Here is a 21,117-nt window from a genome sequence, read left to right on the forward strand (position 1 = left end):
CTCAACCTCTTATGTGTCATTGCTAAAATGTCACTTTCTTAAGTCTATCTTTTTTTTTTTTGGGGGGGGGGGCTGGGCTGCGGCATGCGGGATCTTAGTTCCCCAACCAGGGGTTGAACCTATGCCCCCTGCAGTGGAAGTCATTGTGGAGTCTTAACCACTGGACCACCAGGGAAGTCCCTTTTGGGACTGTTCTGATCATCCCATTGAGAATTACAACCCCTGCACTCCCAATCCCCTCTATTTTGCTCTATTCCCCCATCAAATAGCACTCAATACCTTTTAACATAATACATAATTATTACATTTATTGCATATCCTCTGCTAAAACATAAGTACTCTGATAGAGATCTTTGTCTTGTTTGTTTACTGATGTATCAGAAAACAAGGTGTGTGATGTATAGGAACTCAATATATATTTTTTAAATAAAAGAATGTTGAACTTCTTAGATCCTCACTTAGATCTGGCATACTTCCCACAGCTTGCTGCAATTGCCCATGAAAAGGTTTCTTGCAACACATTTTATCATGTGTAGGCTTTTGATCTTAACTGTTTCCTTCAACAGTTAACCCAACATATAGCTAAATTTGTAATTATTTTATTTTTCTGCTCACTTGACAGATAACCCCCTTTAGCATAAAAGCTCCGTAGGGACAAGTCTTTGTCTTTGTTTTTCAGTGTTGTGTTCCCAACCCTAAACACGATGTCTGGCGCATGATAGTTTCTTAGTAAAAATGTTGTTGAATGAATAATTAAGCAAATTTAAGCCATGAAATTCATATGGGATAATAATAGTAAGTTGGTTTGTAGTCAGTTATTATAATCCAGATGTCTGTTATTATTGTCACCATCTAAACTCTTACCACCATCATCAAATATGTATTTCTCAGACTTCTATAATCCACTACAGGTGGTGGGGGGCGGGTGCGGTGATCATCTTGCATTACTGTCGTAACTGAGAAGTTTAGTGAATTATCACAGAGAACACTTTGCTGATCTGATGATGTTGTTATAGGTCTCTAAGCTGGCTGGTGTTTTGGTCAAGCATGATGTCAAGAAGGGTGACACCGTGGTTATCTACATGCCCATGATCCCCCAGGCGATGTACACCATGCTGGCGTGTGCTAGGATAGGAGCCATCCATAGTCTCATATTTGGGGGATTTGCATCCAGAGAACTAAGCAGTCGCATTGATCATGCAAAGGTAAGTGCTTTATTTGGAGAAATCAAGTAGTAGCTGCATATAGTACAGCTGTATTTTTTTGTGGATGAACTATCGAAGAGTGATCTGTACTTATTAGATCCTCCTATCAACTGCGATAAAGTTTACTTTTTATTTGGCATACACTATTAACCAAAATTTTATTTTCGAGTCAGTCCTATGTGGTACACATCTTTCTAGATACTGTGAAGAATATAACATATAAGGTGCAAGCCTTTCAAGTTAACTTGCCATATATTTGTGTAAGACATTTAAGAAAAATAATAACTAATTTACTCATTCAACATGTATTTATTAAGGTTCCACGCTATGCCTGGTACTGTCCTTGGAACTGGTTGAGAAATGATACTTATCAAATGGATGGGACACATGACTAGTTTTATAATCCATATATTTCCAGGAATGGTGGTATAGCACAGTGGTTAAGAGGGTGTGTTAGGGACGGGTGAAGTAACACGTTTAGATGGGATACTAAAATCACAAACTTGAAAGGCTGTTGTGAAATATTGTTGAGATATTGAGTTTAAAGCACTAACACAGTGCCTGGCATATAATACTCATTAAAAAAAAAAAGGTTAGCTGTTATGATTCTGTGAATTTAGAGCAGGAATCAGCAAACTTTTTTCTGTAAGTTACCAGATAGTAAATATTTTAGGCATTTTGGGTTACATGGTTTCTGTTGCAACTACTCAGCTGTGCTGTTGTAGCACAAAAACAGCCTTAGACACTGCAGGAACTAAGGGCAAAGCAGTGTTCCAACAACACTTTACAGAATGTAATTTGGGCAGAGTTTGGCTCTGAATCATAGTTTGCAGATCCCTGATTTAGAGGCAGGAATGATGTCTTTTAGTTGAGGTGGCTGAAGGTGGCTTCCTGAAGGAGGTGAGATTTGAGTTATGTCTTGGCTAAGATTCAGCTAGTTGAAGAGAATGACAGTGGGATCCAAAAGGCTAGAAAAAGAATAAGAGTCTAGCATGGGAGGCAGGAAAGGGTAAAAATTCATTTAAAGGACAGCAAATAGACCAATGTGATTGAAGAGGGAGAGAAGGTGAGCTTGAAAAGGCAGTTATTGTCTGAATTGCATCCTGTAGATGCTGACTGGTCAAATTTTTGAGCAGGTGACTGTCATGTTTCAAGCAATGTTAAGAGGAGGCAAGTCTTGCAATATGATGTGAGTGGGAGAGAGGATAGAACGAGAACCTTTGGTAGGTGGTCTCTTTGTGAATCAGTGGCTAGTGGGCAATGTGCAGGAGAGGAACAGCAGTGGGAAAATTAAAGAAGGTATGTCATTATGGGAGTAGATGACTGACCTTTATAGAGTTTTATAAGGCCAGGATGAGAAACATTCTTAACAAAAAAAAGGGAACTAATATATTGAGGGTCCCCAGAGTACTAGGCATGGGGTGAGGTTTTACATATCTGACTTCATCTGGTAATAGGTCCGTTATTAGAACTAGGAAGCTGGTTTGCACACTAACTGGCTGGATTCTCTTTTTTCTCTCTTTTTAAAAACATGTTGAGTTAGTGCTTATGAAGGGAAATCTAGGGGGAAATATCAGTCCCTGATCTGCAAATCAGTGGGCAGTTGGAGACTTCTCTGAGGAAGCTATAGACTCTAGCTTTTCAGCTACAGAAATCTTAAACACCATTTGGGCAAAGGTATGAGATATATTGTTTCTTTTTTAAAAGATTTTATACGATGTGGGAAAATTTTTATATATATATGTATATATATATAAATTTATAAAACTTATGCTGTATCACTGGAGGAGTCGTCATCCGTAAGACACACACACACACACACACACGTAGACACCTCCCCCACCCCCAACCTTGTTAAGGAGTTTAGGCAGTAAGTGCATATTCTTATGGGCGGGACCATTGAGCAAGTCAAATTAATGGCAAGGAGATGGAGGTAGAGATACATACCGGAGATATTTGGATGATAATTGAAACCAGGGATGATTCTGATGTCGTAATTTTCAACTAATTAGGCCGAAGAAAAAGTTTTATTTTAACAGATGAAGATGGGAAGAATGTAGTCCACTTGAGATGGAATAAAACCTCCAATAAAAGGCTGGAATAAAACCTCCAATAAAAGGCTGTTAATACAAATGTGAAAGGGATTATTTTCTAGAGGAAGAATCTAATTTTGACTTTAAATTATTAAATAATTATTTATAATATTAATGTTATAAATATAAATTATTTATAAATTATTAATATAAATTATTGATAATTATTAAATTTTTCAACTTTTGACATATTCTATATATTTTTTTAATTTGATGTGTAACTTACTTTCATTTATTCAGAATTCTAATCTTAGGGAATGTTTCCTGGAGTTATTTTTGTACATATTGCAGATATTAAAATGTGAATTATATTCAAATGTCTGACCTTTAAAAAAGGATACAAGATTGACTTTTTCATTTCTTTTTTTTTTTGCTTTTAAAAGGCGGCTTGAAATAGTGGAAAGAGGAAGATTCTGAAATCAGTCAGTACTGGCCCTCTTTCTGATTCTAACACTTCTAACCTGGAGCAAGCTATGCAACTGCACTGAGCCTCAGCTCCATGAATATTAAATGATATTAAAAACCAGAAAGTGCTATATATGCATGTATTTGACATTATATAAACCTTCCCTAGATGAAATGTATTGTAACCAGAAATCAAAATTCAGGAATAGGTGTACTATGTTGGACTGATTATCTTTCTCCTGAGTAATTTATTATCTGTTTCCCTTGCTTTGGATTTCTCCGTGAAGAAACAGTGTACTTAAAAGAACACAGATATGTTTGTTTTGCAGATTAACGAGAATTTTGGTTCAGTGCCACAAATATTTGTTGAGAGCTTATGGTATGGCAGGCGTAGGAGACAGGGAGGTAACAGGGTCCAAATTTGGCCTTGGAGAGCTTCCTGTGCAGAGGTGGGGACAAAGGAACACTTTGACTATAGTTGAGTATCTGGGGCCTGCTCAGAATCTACCAGGGAAGGAAGATTGATCCTAAGCCTTTTAACTACACCTGTGCATATCTTGAATCATGACTAGCAAGTTGTCAGGTAAAGAAGAGTGCCAAGTGTGTCATAATGACGGGGGCATGTTCTTAAATGAGGGCCCTTTTAAGAAAAATATGACAAAATTACAATATAAAATTTGGTGAAAAAGAGTATGTATTTGGAATTAGAAAAGAATCATAAAATAATTATTGGAGACTCAGGTCTCTTCCTTCTGAGGTCTCTCTAGGTGTTCAAGCAGAGACGCTTACATAAAAAACTTTAGAAATGCTTCCTAATAGCAGTCAGGCTGGGTCTCCCCCCCTAAGAAATGCTACAACTTCAGCAACAACCAGCTGTTATGCAGGCCTCTGCAAGTGAGGGGGCCCTAGGCTTCCATTTCACTGGTTCATGGCAAATTTACATCTACCTGATTTAATGAATTCTTTCGAAAGTATTTTTTAACAGCTCATGTTTATTAGCCAGAAGCATTATTACGTGTGGAATTCTGAACAGGTAAGTGAGATTTATGTGGAAGTGGTTAGGGCTGTGACATTTAAAAATAGCTTATTGGTTTTCAGGCCATTTATTTAATAGAGAACAGAATCATTCAAACGTTTCTTAAGAAATGTTAAATTGTCAGCCTGCATCTGAAATATTGTGGTTACCTTAATTAGGATGGTTAAGCTTTCTCATGTATTTATTTACTTATTTTTCATTGTAGCCCAAGGTCGTTGTTACAGCATCGTTTGGCATTGAACCTGGAAGGAAGGTAGAATACATACCACTTCTAGAAGAAGCTCTGAGAATAGGACAACACAAGCCAGATAAAGTTCTCATTTATAATCGTCCAAATATGGTAATCTGAATATTGAATTTGGTCCTTGCTTATGGTGATGTGCTAAGGATGACTCTTTTTGACCATTTGAAAGGAACACTTGATTTATAAACTGTTGAATATACAATACTTCAGGAATGTCACTATTTTTGGCAAAAAAGAATGATATTTTCTGTCATTATAAAAAATGAGCTTAAAACAAAAAGAGTGGAATATAGGAGTATCTGTAATATTAATGAATTAGAATGAATGTGTAGTCTATTGTGGTATCCTTTATTAATTTACATTGTAACTATAATAATAATACAGTTGACCCAATGTGGGGGGTTAGGGACACTGGCCCACTGGGCAGTTGAAAATCTGCTTATAACTTTTGACTCCCCCATAAACTTACCCAATAGCCTACCAATAACATAACCAGTTGATTAGCACGTTATATGTAGTATATACTGTATTCTCTTACAATAAAGTAAGCTAGAGAAAAGAAAATGTTATTAAAAAAATCATAAGGAAGAGAAAGTAGATTTATAACTATATTTACTCATACCATAAGTTTATGTCATCTGTTTACAAGATGAATTGTCTGTCAGTACCTGCATCAATATTGGCTTATATGATACAAAACACTGTAGATGTTCTACGTATTACAACACTAAACATCAAAAATGAAAAGATAATGTGAAAAAGAAATTCATATTTAGGTATAATGATTCATGCATTGATAAAGAAGCAGCAGCAATATGATTGCTTCATGGTAGCCCAGCCTACACACTAATGAGTGAATAATTATACAGTTTTTATGACATATGGCATTACAGGCATATTCATACTACAGTATTAGAAACACTGTTAAATTTTTTAACAAACCACTTACCTGTGATGATAGGCTGATACCCAGTTTTTCCAGTTACCAGAGAAAGAGACATACTGTATAGTAATGTAATTCTTTGAAAGCAAAGTTATAAAACAGTAGGAAAACTACCACATTATTAATTTTATATTAAATATCACTTACCTTATGCCTATGTAAGGATAAACTAGTATCTACATATATGCATTCATGACATACCTTTTTCTTACTTTTTTCGATATTTCTAAGCAATGTGGTTCACCTGCAAGTTTGGTCAGGGTCATGATCTGAATGTGTATACTCTGACTGGATGCTTAATCTCTCAGCTACCCAGTCTTGATTAATTTGCATTTAAAATGTCTTTTAAAAACTTAAGAAAAAGTAATTGGTCTGGAAATAAAAACTATGTTCAGGAAAACAAAATATGAATATTCTAAACAGATAAATTATTCTGTGATTCGTGAAGGAAGGAAAAGCAGTAAATACATCAATGACTATATTTTACAATGCTTTTTCTAGCAAATTTGCCCTAATGATCACCTCATTTCTACATCCAAGCTAAGTCTCCAGCTATTTATACTGGGACCAATTTGGGTTTCTAGCAGATTAAAATTTTTTGCAGAAGGAAAATTGAAAGTGTGCAAAGAATCATGTATAATTTTGTAGAACTCTTGAGAGGTTATCTGTGGAAAATGCTTAAATGACAAGATATAAGAACAGAGAGGGGCTTCCCTGGTGGCGCAGTGGTTGAGAGTCCACCTGCTGATGCAGGGGTCACGGGTTCGTGCCCCAGTCTGGGAGGATCCCACATGCTGCAGAGTGGCTGGGCCCGTGAGCCATGGCCGCTGGGCCTGTGCGTCCCCAACGGGAGAGGCCACAGCAGTGAGAGGCCCGCGTACCGCAAAAAAAAAAAAAAAAAAAGAACAGAGAGCATTAAAGCTCTCTCATTTTGATTACCACCTAGCAATTCACATTACCACGTTAAATTCCTGTGTAGTTTTAGTAGTCTGGTTCATGAACTGTTGCACTTAATGATTTTAATATTTCTACTGTCTCGAAGAAGAATTTTAAGTTTCTTTCAGATGACCTCCAGCATGTTTTTAAAAAAGGCTTGTTGCTGTTCAGTCAGGGAATGCAAAGTCAGTAATAAAGAAGGCTTTGGGTAAGAGAAGGTTAGAGGAAGGGTAGGAACAAACACACACAAGTGTTTAGTGTGTGTGTACTATTCACACATGTATGAATTCATGTAGAATTTACAAAAAACAATGCTAAGCACAAATTACTTTCAGATACTCCCTATTTAATTCTTACATTCTTATAAACCAATAAAGTAGATGTTATTACTGGCCCCATTTTATGGATGAAGAAACTGAGTCATGGACAGGTCATAGCCCAAAATCACAGCTAATAAGTGGTGGAGCCAAGATTTAGACTCAATTTAATGACTTTTAACCAACAAGATATGTGCTATTTTCTTTTACTTTACAAGTACATTGAATATGGATATGAATGTTTTCTATTCAGATTTTTCTGAGGCAAATATCTTTGTTCCTCTTTTTTTATTATTAACTTTTGTACGCTATCTCTATTCAGCGTTACTCACATCTTAATATAATATTATGCACATTGTAGGTACTCAAATTATTATTATTTTAACTTTTGAGGTATAGTTTACATACAATAAAATGGACAGATCATAAGAGTACAGTTTGATGCATTTTCAAAATTGCATGCACTTGTGTAACTACCATCCAAATCCAGATATAGAATTTCTCCATACTTGTTCCTTTTTTCAGTCAACCATTCCCCATCCCCAGAAGCAAATGCTTTCTGATTTGTATTGTCATAGATTATTTTTGTTCATTCCCAGGCTTCATATAACTAGAAGCTTACCATATATACTCTATTGTATCTACTCTCTTTTGTTCAGTGTTCTTGAGATATACTCCTTGTGTGGCATGTATCAGTAGTTTATTGGTTTTTTTTACTGAATAATATTTCATACCATAAATATATCAAAAATTGTTTTTCCATTCTTCTATTTATGGATATCTGGGTTATTTCTACTTTGGAGTTATTATGACTAAGGCTACTATGAACATTCTTGTACAAGTCTGTGTGTGGACCTGTGTTTTCATTTCTTTTGTGTAAATACCTAGGGGTAGAATTGCTGATTCATGTATTAGATGTATATTTGACTTTATAAAGAACTATTAAATAATTTTACAAAGTGGACATATCATTTTACTGTTCCACCAGAAAATTACAAGAGTTCCAGTTGCTCATTTTCATTATCATTTGGTATTTTGTAAAAATCTACTTTGATACATAACCATATAATCTTGCTTGTACTTTTTGTTGCATAGTGTAACTTTTTTCCATCCCTTTCTTTTTAACCAGTAATGTGTTTATATTTTAAAACATTTTCTCTTATAGATAACATATTTTGGGGCCTTAATTTTTTTTATCCAATCTGACCATCTCTGCCTTTTAAATAAATATTTAGTCTATTTACGCTTGATTAAAAAATAAAGATGGTAGGCTTCTTTTCCCTCTTAATAGGTAGAGATCCACTTTCCCTTTCCCCCTTCAATAACTAGCTCCCTTTCTCTCCCTCTTTCTTTTTCTTGAAACCTTTCCCTCTGTTTTGACTTTCCTTTATTTTAGTTGGATGTCTCTTGTCCTTCATATCTGACATACTGTTGAGGCAGTTATTAAGCCCAGTGGATTGGCTTTGCTTTGAGTTTAGAGAGACACAAATTATGAGACTCGGTGATGCATTTCATTAACCAGGATTGCATTTTTGCCAGAGGAAATAAAAACCTGGCTGCCACTCATAAGCCTCAGGCAAGCAATGACAGCTTAACTGGCAGGTCACATCAGTCACCCCTGGTGCTTCCCCCAGGACTGCATTTTAAGAATGATAACATTTAGGAAGGACATGTCTGTAGAAGTAAATGCATGTATGTAAAGGCTAATGTTGAGTTTTCCCCTCTCTTCCTTTCATCAGATCTTCCTTATACATTCCTGTATTTCTTAGCCTAAAGAATAACCATTCATTGAAGTCCTCATTTCATTTTATCTGCAATTATTTTTGTGATTAATCAATTGACCTTTTTTATTACACAGTGTTATGAGTTTTTTATAGGTCCGTAATTATGATGGGCTTGATAATTTGAAATTAGTTGTGTTTATCTGATACATAAAACAAATGGAAATTTACAATTTGGTCACAGTTATCTGTCTTTATTTATCTAAATGGCACATCCAGGGCACATTCAAGGTGAGGCTGGAGAAACCATTTGGGCCTAAAACTTCCCCTTCATGAAGGTCAACTCAGATTGTTGTCTATCAGTGTGCATATTCATATAGGCATCATATTTGTGATATTATATTGAAATGTTAATTTGTAAATGTACCCATTTAAATATATGACCAGTTTCTACAACCCTCAAAACATTAGGGAACCAGAAAAGTGGAAATGGCCTGGCTTTTAAAAATCTGTCAGAGTCTCTGGACTTAGTTCAGGGATTCACCTTGGTGAAGTGAATGGCTACATATACTCTCTAGGTGGTGAACTTACTTTCACTGAGGAACTTACTTTCACAAGTCTTGCCTTGTGCCTACTAACAAGTTCACCAACTGTAAACTTCCTGATGTGTCATCTTGAGCTTAGTCAACATTTCATAAAATAACTAGATATGTACTGGATCATAACTAGAATTAAATAGCTATAACTCCCCACTAGAGTAATTTTTCCATAAGCCACTTCCTTATTCTTCACCTATCTGGCTTATTTCATCGGCACCATTTTTCAAGAGGTCTGTCTAACTTCAGATGTGTCTTGTCTAATTCATGGCTCTATTATTATTATTATTGTTATTATTTTTAAAGGAGCCCAGGCTCCAGACGCGCAGGCTCAGCAGTTGTGGCTCAAGGGCCTAGTCGCTCCGCGGCACGTGGGATCCTCACAGACCAGGGCTCGAACCCGTGTCCCCTGCACCGGCAGGCAGATCCTCAACCACTGCGCCACCAGGGAAGCCCCCATGGCTCTATTATTATAAAGTTTATAACACTAGAGCTTGGTTCTAGGAACATAAAAGAAAACAAACATTTCTACCATATTAGTCAATAACGTAGATGGAGGAAAACTTGGATAGCTTTCTGTGTATGTCTCATACTCTCATTAACTTCAAAACTGATTTTTGTTCTTAAAAAAGCAGAAGTAGATTACTCCTCCACCCCTGAAAGTTATTTAATATTCTCTCATTTGGAAAAATGGCCGCAGTATTACTCTTAAATGGCCCTGTATAAAGAGAAATTTTAGTGGGTTAGTTGAGATTTCATTGTGAAGACAGTAGTTCCAAAGTAAAAGAAATAGGTTATGAAAAATAGAAGTTAGGTCCATCCATGTCTCTACAAATGACCCAATTTCATTCCTTTTTATGTCTGAGTAATATTCCATTGTAAATATGTACCACATCTTCTTTATCCATTCATCTGTCGATGGACATTTAGGGGCTTCCATGTCCTGGCTATTGTAAATAGTGCTGCAGTGAATATTGGGGTGCATGGATGGACCTAAAGTCTGTCATACAGAGTAAGTCAGAAAGAGAAAAACAAATATTGTATATTAACACATATATGTGCAATCTAGAAAAATGGTACAGATGAACCTATTTGCAGGGCAGGAATAGAGACACAGGGGTAGAGAATGGACGTGTGGACACGGGGCAGGGGAAGGGGGAGTGGGATGAATTGGGAGATTGGGAATGACATATATACACTAACATGTATAAAACAGATAGCTAGTGAGAACCTGCTATATAGTGCAGGGAGCTCAGCTTGGTGCTCTGTGGTGACCTAGATGGGTGGGATGGGGGGGATGGATTGGAGGGAGGTCCAAGAGGGAGGGGATATATATTTACATATAGCTGATTCACTTCGTTGTACAGCAGAAACTAACACAACATTGTAAAGCAACTATACCCCAATTAAAAAAAATAAAGTGTGTGTTTTAGGTCAAAAAGAAAATAGAAGTTAACTTATAAAGGTGTTAGTGTACATGCATTTATAGAAGCATGAACCTCTGTTAGTTAAGCTCTGACTGTTGATGAAATCATGCCTGCATCATATTGAATTTCTTAAGGATATCTCTAGGTTTGAATAAAACATTTTCTGTTGTAAGTTTAGTTGAAGCCAACATCAAACTGTTGGATTTTTTTATGAACATTTATCTTAACTCGTCACCCTGAAATACTGAGTCATAAGTCTGATATTTAGTGCTCTATAGGCCTAGATTTCAGTCAGATGCTCAGACTAATGTAGATTTAGCTACTCTCCAGTGTTCTCCTGATTTAATCTCCTTTGTTCAGTGCATATTCCTATATTTTTGCTTTGTAGGAGCCGGTTCCTTTGGCTCCAGGTCGTGACCTTGATTGGGATGAAGAGATGGCAAAAGCACAGTCACATGATTGTGTTCCTGTTCTTTCCGAACATCCGCTGTATATTCTTTACACATCTGGAACAACGGGGTTGCCAAAGGTATGCACTCTCTTAGGGATAATTATAGTGGCAGATTTTTTTGCACCGAGAATATTTGACTACTGACTGAAAGTACTTTATATCTTAAAGACATACTGTGTCTAAATATATAAAAATATTCATTATGTTTAATGTCAAATGCTTTGTCCTTATTTCTTTCAGAATCTTCACAAATATCAGCAATACTCAATTGCTTTGTAAGTTGTTAAAATTAATATATATTTGATTGAATATCAGTTGGTTTAATAAAATTTTATAAAATATATTTTAAATGAAATGTTTTTATTTTTTAAATTGAGGCATAACTTTCATACAGTATGAAAACTGATTTTTGATTTAGAGGAATTCAATTTATCATTAAAAATGCAACTTTGAGAATTGGCCTAGACAGTCTGAACAGCAGGGAATTTTTCCAGGGGATTGAACTATTTGATTTGCAGCACTGAAGACACTCAAGGATTTTTTAAGTATTTTACCCTGAAAGGTGTTTTCACAAAACAAAGTCAAAAGTGTCAGTAATCCTGAATGTGTCAGATACCAAACAAATACCACTTTTGCCTAGTATCTCTAAATAATACTGTTTGTTCATATAAATTCATAAAGACTTGTGATATCATCTTCCTATTAATCTTTATTAAGGAGTTCAATATTCATTGAATCATAGAATGTTAGCAGGCAAAGGGACTTTTACAATCACTTGAATCCTATAGGGCATTGGCCTCTTTATTAATATCGGACCTCTGTAGCATCAGAATTCTGAAAAATTACCTGCTAACACTCTTAAAATAGTGATTATGTTAGTTTAGATGTAAATAAAGGAAAATTAAGACTTAAGATGTTTTATATAAAATTCACTTGCTTGTGAAAAAGAGAACGTTTGGTAGAGGGATATATTTTCTCGGAGTACAGAGACCATGTTTTATTACATTTTGGTCTACCATTGTGTTTTATATGTAGTTGGTACTCAAATTTTTGTTGAGTGCATAAATAAATTAATGCATATACCTGAAGATATTTGTGTTGTAAAATCAAAGCCCTATGATTATTTTAATAACTGGTCATCTGAAAAATAAATATTTCTTATATTACAGACTCTAAGATTTGTTTGTATAAGCAGTCCAAATGATCTGCTGGATGCAATCCTTACCCTTCACTTTTTGCAATTCTGCATTATGCACCAGCCACATAGAGTCCAAATGAACGTTTGGCTGTAAAATAAAAGGGGACTCAGCAAGTTATAATCTAATATAAAAGTATCAGCATGAGATGAAACCACTGACCCTGAAAACATAGTAAAACCTAACCAAATAAAAAAAATCAATTTAGCTCCTTAAAAGCCTGAAGGAATCTTATAAAAACTTTTGTGCCACCTCAAGACTTTAAATCACTGAAACTCACTGTGGCCTGGATGGAGATCCTTATGAGTGGGCCAAAGAGCTTGTCATCAACTCACATCTGACTCAGCTAGTGTAGTAGAAATAAAATAAAAGTAATGTACAGGACATTAAATCTGCAAAGTGGTGGTTCCAGATAAGGAAGAAACCTAGCTATTCCAGGTTTTCTCTTGGTCAGGAAGTTCTTTGTGGGATTCCTAGATGCCCAAGCTGAAGATTGTTTGATGTTTTAATCATCCTCATTTTCCTTGTAATGTAGTCCCATCCTGAAGATAATCTATTTCTATAGATTGGAGAAGGATTTAATTGTTCGGAGATTTCTATTCACATTGAATTTAGCTCAGTTCAGAATGCATTATTTTATTTATTTATTTATTTATTTTTTGCGGTACGCGGGCCTCTCACTGCTGTGGCCTCTCCCGTTGCGGAGCACAGGTTCCGGACGCGCAGGCTCAGCGGCCATGGCTCACGGGCCCAGCCGCTCTGCGGCATGTGGGATCTTCCCGGACCGGGGCACGAACCCGTGTCCCCTGCATCGGCAGGCGGATTCTCAACCACTGCGCCACCAGGGAAGCCCGACAGGGTGACATTTGAAAGATGAATAGAACTTCTTCATCAGGTGATATAATAGGGAGGAGGGCATGCCAGGTAGATTGGGTCGACATAAGCAAAGGCAGGAGTGTGTAAGGAAGGTTCCAGGATGGCTAGGGCATTTGGTGCAGATAAAGAAGAGAAATGGCCAGATATATAGGCAGGGGCCAATTGCTTAAAATTGAGCCAAGAAATTTAGTTTATATACTGTATGTAAGGAATGGAGAGCACTAATGCTTCTTAATAAAGAGAGAAAAATATGAAGGAAGGTAACCCTTGCAACATTTTGTTGAGAAGATAGGCAAATACACATAATGGAAACTAGGATATTGGTTTTTCAGGCTGTGTTTAGTTTAGGACCTTACTTAGGACAGCAAACTTATTAGGGAACAATCAGATTTGGTTCAAGGATAAGAGTAAGGCAGAGGAGGAGTCCAAGACCTTGAACCTGAGAACACAGAAGAGTGGTTTTGAATATTTACTAAAGTAGAAACAAAGGAAAATGGTTTGGGGCTGAGAAAACTGGGAGGTTTTGGACATATTGAGTATGATGTATCCTTGGGACATTAACATGGAGATGCCCAGCCAGTAGCTGGAAGTGAAAGTCTGGGTCCAAGAATACATCTGGATTTGCATAGACCCTTGGAACGTCATTGGTCGTAGAGGAATGGTGTTTAAATCATGGGAACGAGTAGGTTTTACAGAGTAGGACATGCAGAATGGCAAGACAAAGTAGTTGTTTCCCAAGGTCTTTGAGAAACATTTTCCTTAACCCTCCAATGGACTTTAGAATTTCAATTGCATTGAAATTATATGTTGCCAACAAATATTTATGCCACTTATTTTATTCTACTTTTTAATATATTACTTTTTATTTACTTATTTTCATAACATTGCATGTTCTCTGAGGTCTTAGAATATATTTCATACATCTTTGAATCCACTATGGCACTGACCTTAGAATGGGACCAGGGTAGATCATCAGAATATATGTTAAATAACCTCGTACTTTTCTAGTTAGCTCCCAGGTGCCTTTTTTTTAAATTAAAATATCGCTGATTTACAATATTGTATTAGTTTCAGGTGTACAGCAAAGTGTTTCAGCTTTATATATATATATATATGTATATATTCAGTTATGTATATATATATTCTTTTTTTAGATTCTTTTCCATTATATGTTATTACAAGATATTGAGTATCCAGATGCCTCTTTATTCATAAGATTCTCACTTCATTTTTGGTAGACATAATCAGAATTAATAGGATCTGAATTTTTAATATTGCGATTCCCAGAATAGAAGTACAGGAAAGATGAGCACACAGGCATTTACAAAGCATTTAAATATAAAGTTCATGTCATCATATAATTTGTTTTCTTGATCTTTGATCTTCATGAGGAAAAATAATGTTGTGAGCCCATAAAAATATTCTGCTTAAAAATGCTCATTTCTAAAAAAAAATGCTCATTTCTCATAGGCACATATAAGACACACACAATGCAGTCTGTTTTTTGGTTAGAATTTTCAGATATATCTAGGGCATATTTGCATCTCTGCATCTGCCAACCCTGGATTTGTCAGATTGTTACATGACAGGTTAATCTGTTAGCTGCTGCACATATTCTAGCAATCACAGCTGAGCTGCTTTGCATACATTTCTGTCCTGTTGTACACTTTTATCCTGTTTGGTTTAGGTACCTATATTCAAGTTACTTCAAGGAACTACATAATAGAAGAATCCGTCATCTGGATGGGGTGTCGTTTTGGGAGTGGGAGATTTAGTGATGGTCATATTTATCTTCTTCCAGCTTGCTGTCATGGAGATATGGAGATAACAAAACAAACAAACAAACAAAATTAGTGCCAGAGGAGCACAGGGGAAAAGAAACCAAAAGCAAAGAATTAGAAAAGAAGGCATGACAGGAAAGTGGTAGATAAGTCCTTTGTCCTGATGTGAATTTAAATAATTTATGTTAACTTTTATTCCTACGTGTTAGGTGACTTATTCATATTCTATACTGTAGAAAAAAATGAGAGAAAGTCAAATAAAAAAACCTGTGAACTTTTTTTTTTAATCTGTGGTACAATTCTTGCAGTTAAAATGCTGAATTTGCTACACCTTTGCCCCTTATCTCACAGTTGTTCAGACCAATAAAAAAGTATACTGCTGCTAAAGTATCCTCCATAGAGGCAGCTTCAGAGTCATTGTCTTGTCTACAGCAAGAGATTTTATGTTTGACGAAATATACCAAATGGAATCATTCCATTTCTACTAATATGATTCATTAAATTCTGAAGGTTTCAAGGGTTTCTCTTGAACAAAAAAGAATGTTTTTAAAAAAATATAGTTTTCGTACATGTGCTTATTCATTTAACTGTTAATTCTTTTAATCAGTCAGAAAATGTATTAACTGCCTATTCTATGCTGAAGACACAAAAGCATTAGCAGTAGGTGCATGTTGTTAGTGTTCAGAGGCTTAGAGAAGTTTGCAGGTCTTGGGGCCATGAAAGAGGAGGGAGAGGCTTTTAACACAAACCTAGTGGGTTTGGATGGCTTCCAGAAGAGGTGACACTTTCAGTGTTGTTAAGTACTTGTGTGATCAAGTAGGAGCTAACCAGGTTCAGAAAAGGGGTGAGGGTGCATTCTAGGAAGCGGGGATATCACCTGTAAAACCACTATAAGAGCAAGAGTATTGTTGGTTTGTTGGAGTTTTTAAGTAAGCAGAAGCATACCTCATACTTTTCAACTCACTGACTCCAACTGTTCTTTGGTGATAGATTTCTTTTCTTCAGGTAATATTTTTGTTTCCTCTTTCTTCTTGTTTTGTTTTTACTTAATTTGCCAGACTGAATTGAAATGTATATATCAACATATATACAAAGCATAGGCGTATTATACACGTATACATATAGACATATATGCATATGTATTTACATACGTATGTGTGAATGAATATCTATTTTACGTATGTAAATATGTATATTTGTCTTGTACAAGTCTTTATTACAGAGTAGGGTGATAGAGGGGCTCAACTTAGGAAGTATGAGGTTTTGTCGGTTACTCTATCTAGACTTCTCTTACCTGAATAGTTTGAGATTTGCCATTCAGATTTTTATAGACCTATTAAAAAACATTTTGAAGACTCACAAACTCTTAATCTTACCACACATCTTAAACTTCCTTTCTCTCCTACTACAACTGATGTTATTTCAACTGTATTTTTGTTTAAATTTTGGCAACCAAACAGTACACATTTGATACAGACATGTTTTCTGTTTTATGTTAATGGCCCCATTTATGATATTTTGTGGCTTTCCTTGTCTTCAAAGGCAGTTCGTTAAACTGGAAATCATAAAGAACCATCTGTGATAACTGCCGTCCCATTCCTGGATGATGAATAATCAGCCTTTAGTTTCACTCGTATGGACTGAATTTTTAAAATACCCATGTACATAAAAAGTGTTTTGTTTAGGGCATCCCTGGTGGCGCAGTGGTTGAGAGTCCGCCTGCTGATGCAGGGGACATGGGTTCGTGCCCCGGTCCGGGAAGATCCCACATGCCGCGGAGCGGCTGGGCCCATGAGCCATGACTGCTGAGCCTGCGCGTCCGGAGCCTGTGCTCCGCAACGGAAGAGGCCACGACGCACCTATCTATTCTGAGATAGGATTCACTTTCATGTCTTTATTAGGGACATGGAGTGTTAGTCCCACCTGGATGTTTTTCAAGTTCTCCAGAAGACTTGAAGTATTATGGTTGATCGTACAAAAACTAGAACAGTGTATTGGCAGGTTATGGGACTTTTCTGAAAATATATTAGATCATCTATCTTTACTTTTAAGGTAGATAGGGTATAAGTACATAAAGTAACATTTTCAGAAGAGTGAAATGCATCATGCTTGTGTTTTAGGGGTAAGCACTGATGTTGAATATATCTCATACTGAAGATTTCAAATATACTTTAAAATGCCATTTTTTGTTTCTGATTAATTTTGCATACTAGAGTATAATGATTTGTAGGTTTTTCTGAGCATGGTTTATGTATTTTCGGAGGCTGAACAGGGTTTATCTTTTGCATTTTAATTATCATTACCTGGAAAATATGATTACAAACAAGAAATGCTTTATCATCTTAATGTTAGTCACATATTAAAATAAAGAAACTCTCTTCTTAAAACTAATCTTTCAGTTTTTTTACTCTTGAACTTCTTATAAAAGATCTACATGAAGATTATGAAATTGTGCAGTTTTATTTTCTACACCATACCAAATACCCAGTAAATTGAAAACTGTCATCTGATATTTCATATCGATAATCTATATTAATGAATAAAAAAAGATGTCTGAAGAAAATTTTTATACTCATTCTTTAAAAAAATAAAAATAAGTGGATATCAAAGACCAATGATAAACAGACATGACTTTTCTGTCTCCTGTAGCTCCACTTGAGTTGTTTTTAATGAGAATGTTCAATGATAACCTCTAAATTTTTAACATTTCTGCCTTTTGTGTGGTATTAGCACAGGGAAAAATTTAAAAAAAACAGTAATTGCTGGAATTAAGGAAATAATTTTGTTAGGAGGACATTAAATTCTAACCTGTATAATTTTATAAACTTTTTCATGCATGGTCTCATTTTTAAGTCTAACTTTTTGGGGTCAAATGGATTTAGGTAGCCACCATTTTACAGACAAAGCAACACTGGTAAATAACCTTTAAAGAAGGGTTCACTTGAGAGGCAAACAGAAATTTGATAACTTGTCCTTTAAAATATCTTCTAAGTTTTACAAATGAATTACTACTCATTTATTTTCTCCTTAGCCTTTTATTCCTTTCTATAACTTCCAGTTGATTAATCTTACCCTCATTTAATATAAAAATTTGCCCATTTATAATGATATTTAGAATTATTTATAAAAATGACCTCTAAATGCAGGGACAGGCAGGTGAAGAGAAATTCTAAAACATCTTAAGTGAAATCATGACTGACATTAATTATCAAAGAATATGGATAGCATATTGTCTATGAAAAAACTTCACATTTTATCCTCTACCAAACGAATAACAAGTTTTAGAAAAGAGTGTTTGCAAGTTGATTAATATCAAATTCATCAAGGTATTGAACTATAGGAAAAGACCTTCTCAATAGGACAAACAAATTAGCAAAATGTGTGGAAGACCATACAACATATACTCGGTAAAGAGCTGCTCAGTTTACGTGGGAAAATGCATGTGTGAAATTTACTGACAGGGGCTTAGGATTTCTAATACTCCCAAGGTGATCAAGAGAGCCAACTGCATGCTAACTATGTCATACAACCTAGAAAGTACCCATCAAATGCCAACAAAGTTGCCTGTGATGTTTGCCAAGAGACCAGATAAAATGTATTCCACAGCTTGATACCTGTGTTTTATTAGTGGTACCTGAGGAGAGCAGCAATTTTAGTAACAAACAGAAAGTCAATTTCATTCTCCTGATTCATGTATGTGTGTTACAGTTACAGAACGGTGCCAAAAATCGTTCAACTAGTAGCACATTTGTTAATTAGGACCATGTGTGCCCTTTCAGGTAAAATAATTTTCTTCTTCACAAAGCAATTGTAGTTGCTCTACTGAGAGGTGCTTGAAAATACTTGTGAGTGAAATGTAACATATTTCTTAGCAAGCATTCAGCTTCTTGCTCTGAATATTCACATCATTGTCTTTTTGAGCCAATGATGATTAATGTTTATAGTGAAGCAATAAATGAAATTAATTATTAAATTTACTATCAGTTATTATTTATGATAACTCTTGTGCTCGGTTTTCAAAAATTAATCTTGTATTAACATTGAATATGTTCATTGTCAAGGATAGCTGCTAGTACCATGGTGTAACAATCCCTACTTTTGCCCAAATGTATTGTAAGGAAAATCTGTCAGCCTTAGATCCAACTCATCAGGATTGATTCCTCAGAGTTCGAGAATTCATCACTAAAGAACTGCTCAGCTCTGATACTGTGGTAGTGTGACCACAAGGGTAGCATTGTATTAAGAATCCAGTTAGAATATGACTCTTTCCTCTAAGCATCCTGTTATTATTTAATAATATGAAGGAATAAACATCCTTATAGTAGTCTGTTTCTTAGGCACACAGCTACCTTTGACATTTCTGTGCACTTAATTTTGAGAGTTTCCGTTTTTGTTCTGGAAATATGTGTGAAAATGTAACTGTTGAAAATTTCATGCTAAGTCTTTGATTTTTTTTTTTTTTTTTTTGGCCGGGCCCAGCGTATATGTTCATTGTCAAGGATAGCTGCTAGTACCATGGTGTAACAATCCCTACTTTTGCCCAAATGTATTGTAAGGAAAATCTGTCAGCCTTAGATCCAACTCATCAGGATTGATTCCTCAGAGTTCGAGAATTCATCACTAAAGAACTGCTCAGCTCTGATACTGTGGTAGTGTGACCACAAGGGTAGCATTGTATTAAGAATCCAGTTAGAATATGACTCTTTCCTCTAAGCATCCTGTTATTATTTAATAATATGAAGGAATAAACATCCTTATAGTAGTCTGTTTCTTAGGCACACAGCTACCTTTGACATTTCTGTGCACTTAATTTTGAGAGTTTCCGTTTTTGTTCTGGAAATATGTGTGAAAATGTAACTGTTGAAAATTTCATGCTAAGTCTTTGATTTTTTTTTTTTTTTTTTTTGGCCGTGCACAGCGTACAGGATCTTAGTTCCCTGACCAGGGATCGAACCCATGCCCCCCACGGTGGAAGCACAGAGTCCTAACCACTGGACTGCCAGGGAATTCCCTGTAATGTTGATAATTTATGTTACCACTGTAAATTTTTTTTATTGCATGTGATTCCGTGAAATCATGTTTTCTTTAGAAGGTTCAGTATGGTCTGTGAGAATGGATTCTACAAATGGACTAATACGGACAAATTATTCTGTTTTTATTATTGGAGGAGCCAAAGAAATAGTGATTCAGATACAATTATATGAAAGCCAAAGTTATTTATAGCTTATAGAATATGAAATACTCTAAACAGGACCTTTTCTTAAGTGGACAGTATGAAGAGAGAGAATCTTTTAACATACTGTCTATTGATTTTAATTTCACCTTTTCTCTTCTTTAGGGTGTGGTGAGGCCCACTGGAGGATACGCTGTAATGCTTAACTGGTCAATGTCTTCTATATATGGACTTAAACCTGGAGAGGTAATCATGGTTTTAAATTCACATTACATGACATTTCTCTGCTTATGATATATGCATTTTATTATCTTCTTTTTGTTTAGGTGTGGTGGGCAGCTTCTGACTTAGGCTGGGTTGTCGGACATTCCTATATCTGTTATGGACCTCTTCTACACGGAAACACAACAGTTTTATATGAGGTAATAAAATAAAATTAATACTACATATACATAATATTAATTTTACTAAAAGTTTTAGAGAAGTAGTCCTAAGTAGGAAAAGAAAATTGAATGGGGGCAGGGGGCGTTTTTATATCTTCTTCCAGTTATTTCATAAGAGAAATAAATACATATTTAGAAAAAAATAAACAACTATTGAAATTGTGTTGAACAAAGACTTAAAAATTATATCCTGAAAAATACACACTAACAAGCTTGATGTCTGTCACTTTCTAGAAAATATTACTAGACTGATACTGATTTAGAATCTTAGGAA

At 35.5% G+C, this 21,117-nt stretch overlaps 1 protein-coding gene across 1 annotated transcript in view; it reads left to right on the forward strand.

The window, feature by feature from the left end:
* Nucleotides 1-21,117, forward strand: part of ACSS3 (acyl-CoA synthetase short chain family member 3) — a 146,186-nt gene that overhangs the window by 48,963 nt on the left and 76,106 nt on the right. The window contains exons 3-7 of the mRNA XM_007457662.1: nucleotides 1,017-1,205; nucleotides 4,945-5,079; nucleotides 11,312-11,452; nucleotides 20,566-20,646; nucleotides 20,727-20,822. Of these exons, the coding sequence (XP_007457724.1) occupies nucleotides 1,017-1,205; nucleotides 4,945-5,079; nucleotides 11,312-11,452; nucleotides 20,566-20,646; nucleotides 20,727-20,822 (642 nt within the window). The remainder of the gene's footprint in view (nucleotides 1-1,016; nucleotides 1,206-4,944; nucleotides 5,080-11,311; nucleotides 11,453-20,565; nucleotides 20,647-20,726; nucleotides 20,823-21,117) is intronic.

This window comes from Lipotes vexillifer, unplaced genomic scaffold, assembly GCF_000442215.2.
Source record: "Lipotes vexillifer unplaced genomic scaffold, Lipotes_vexillifer_v1.1 scaffold117, whole genome shotgun sequence".
In the NCBI taxonomy this organism is placed as follows: Eukaryota; Metazoa; Chordata; class Mammalia; order Artiodactyla; family Lipotidae; genus Lipotes; species Lipotes vexillifer.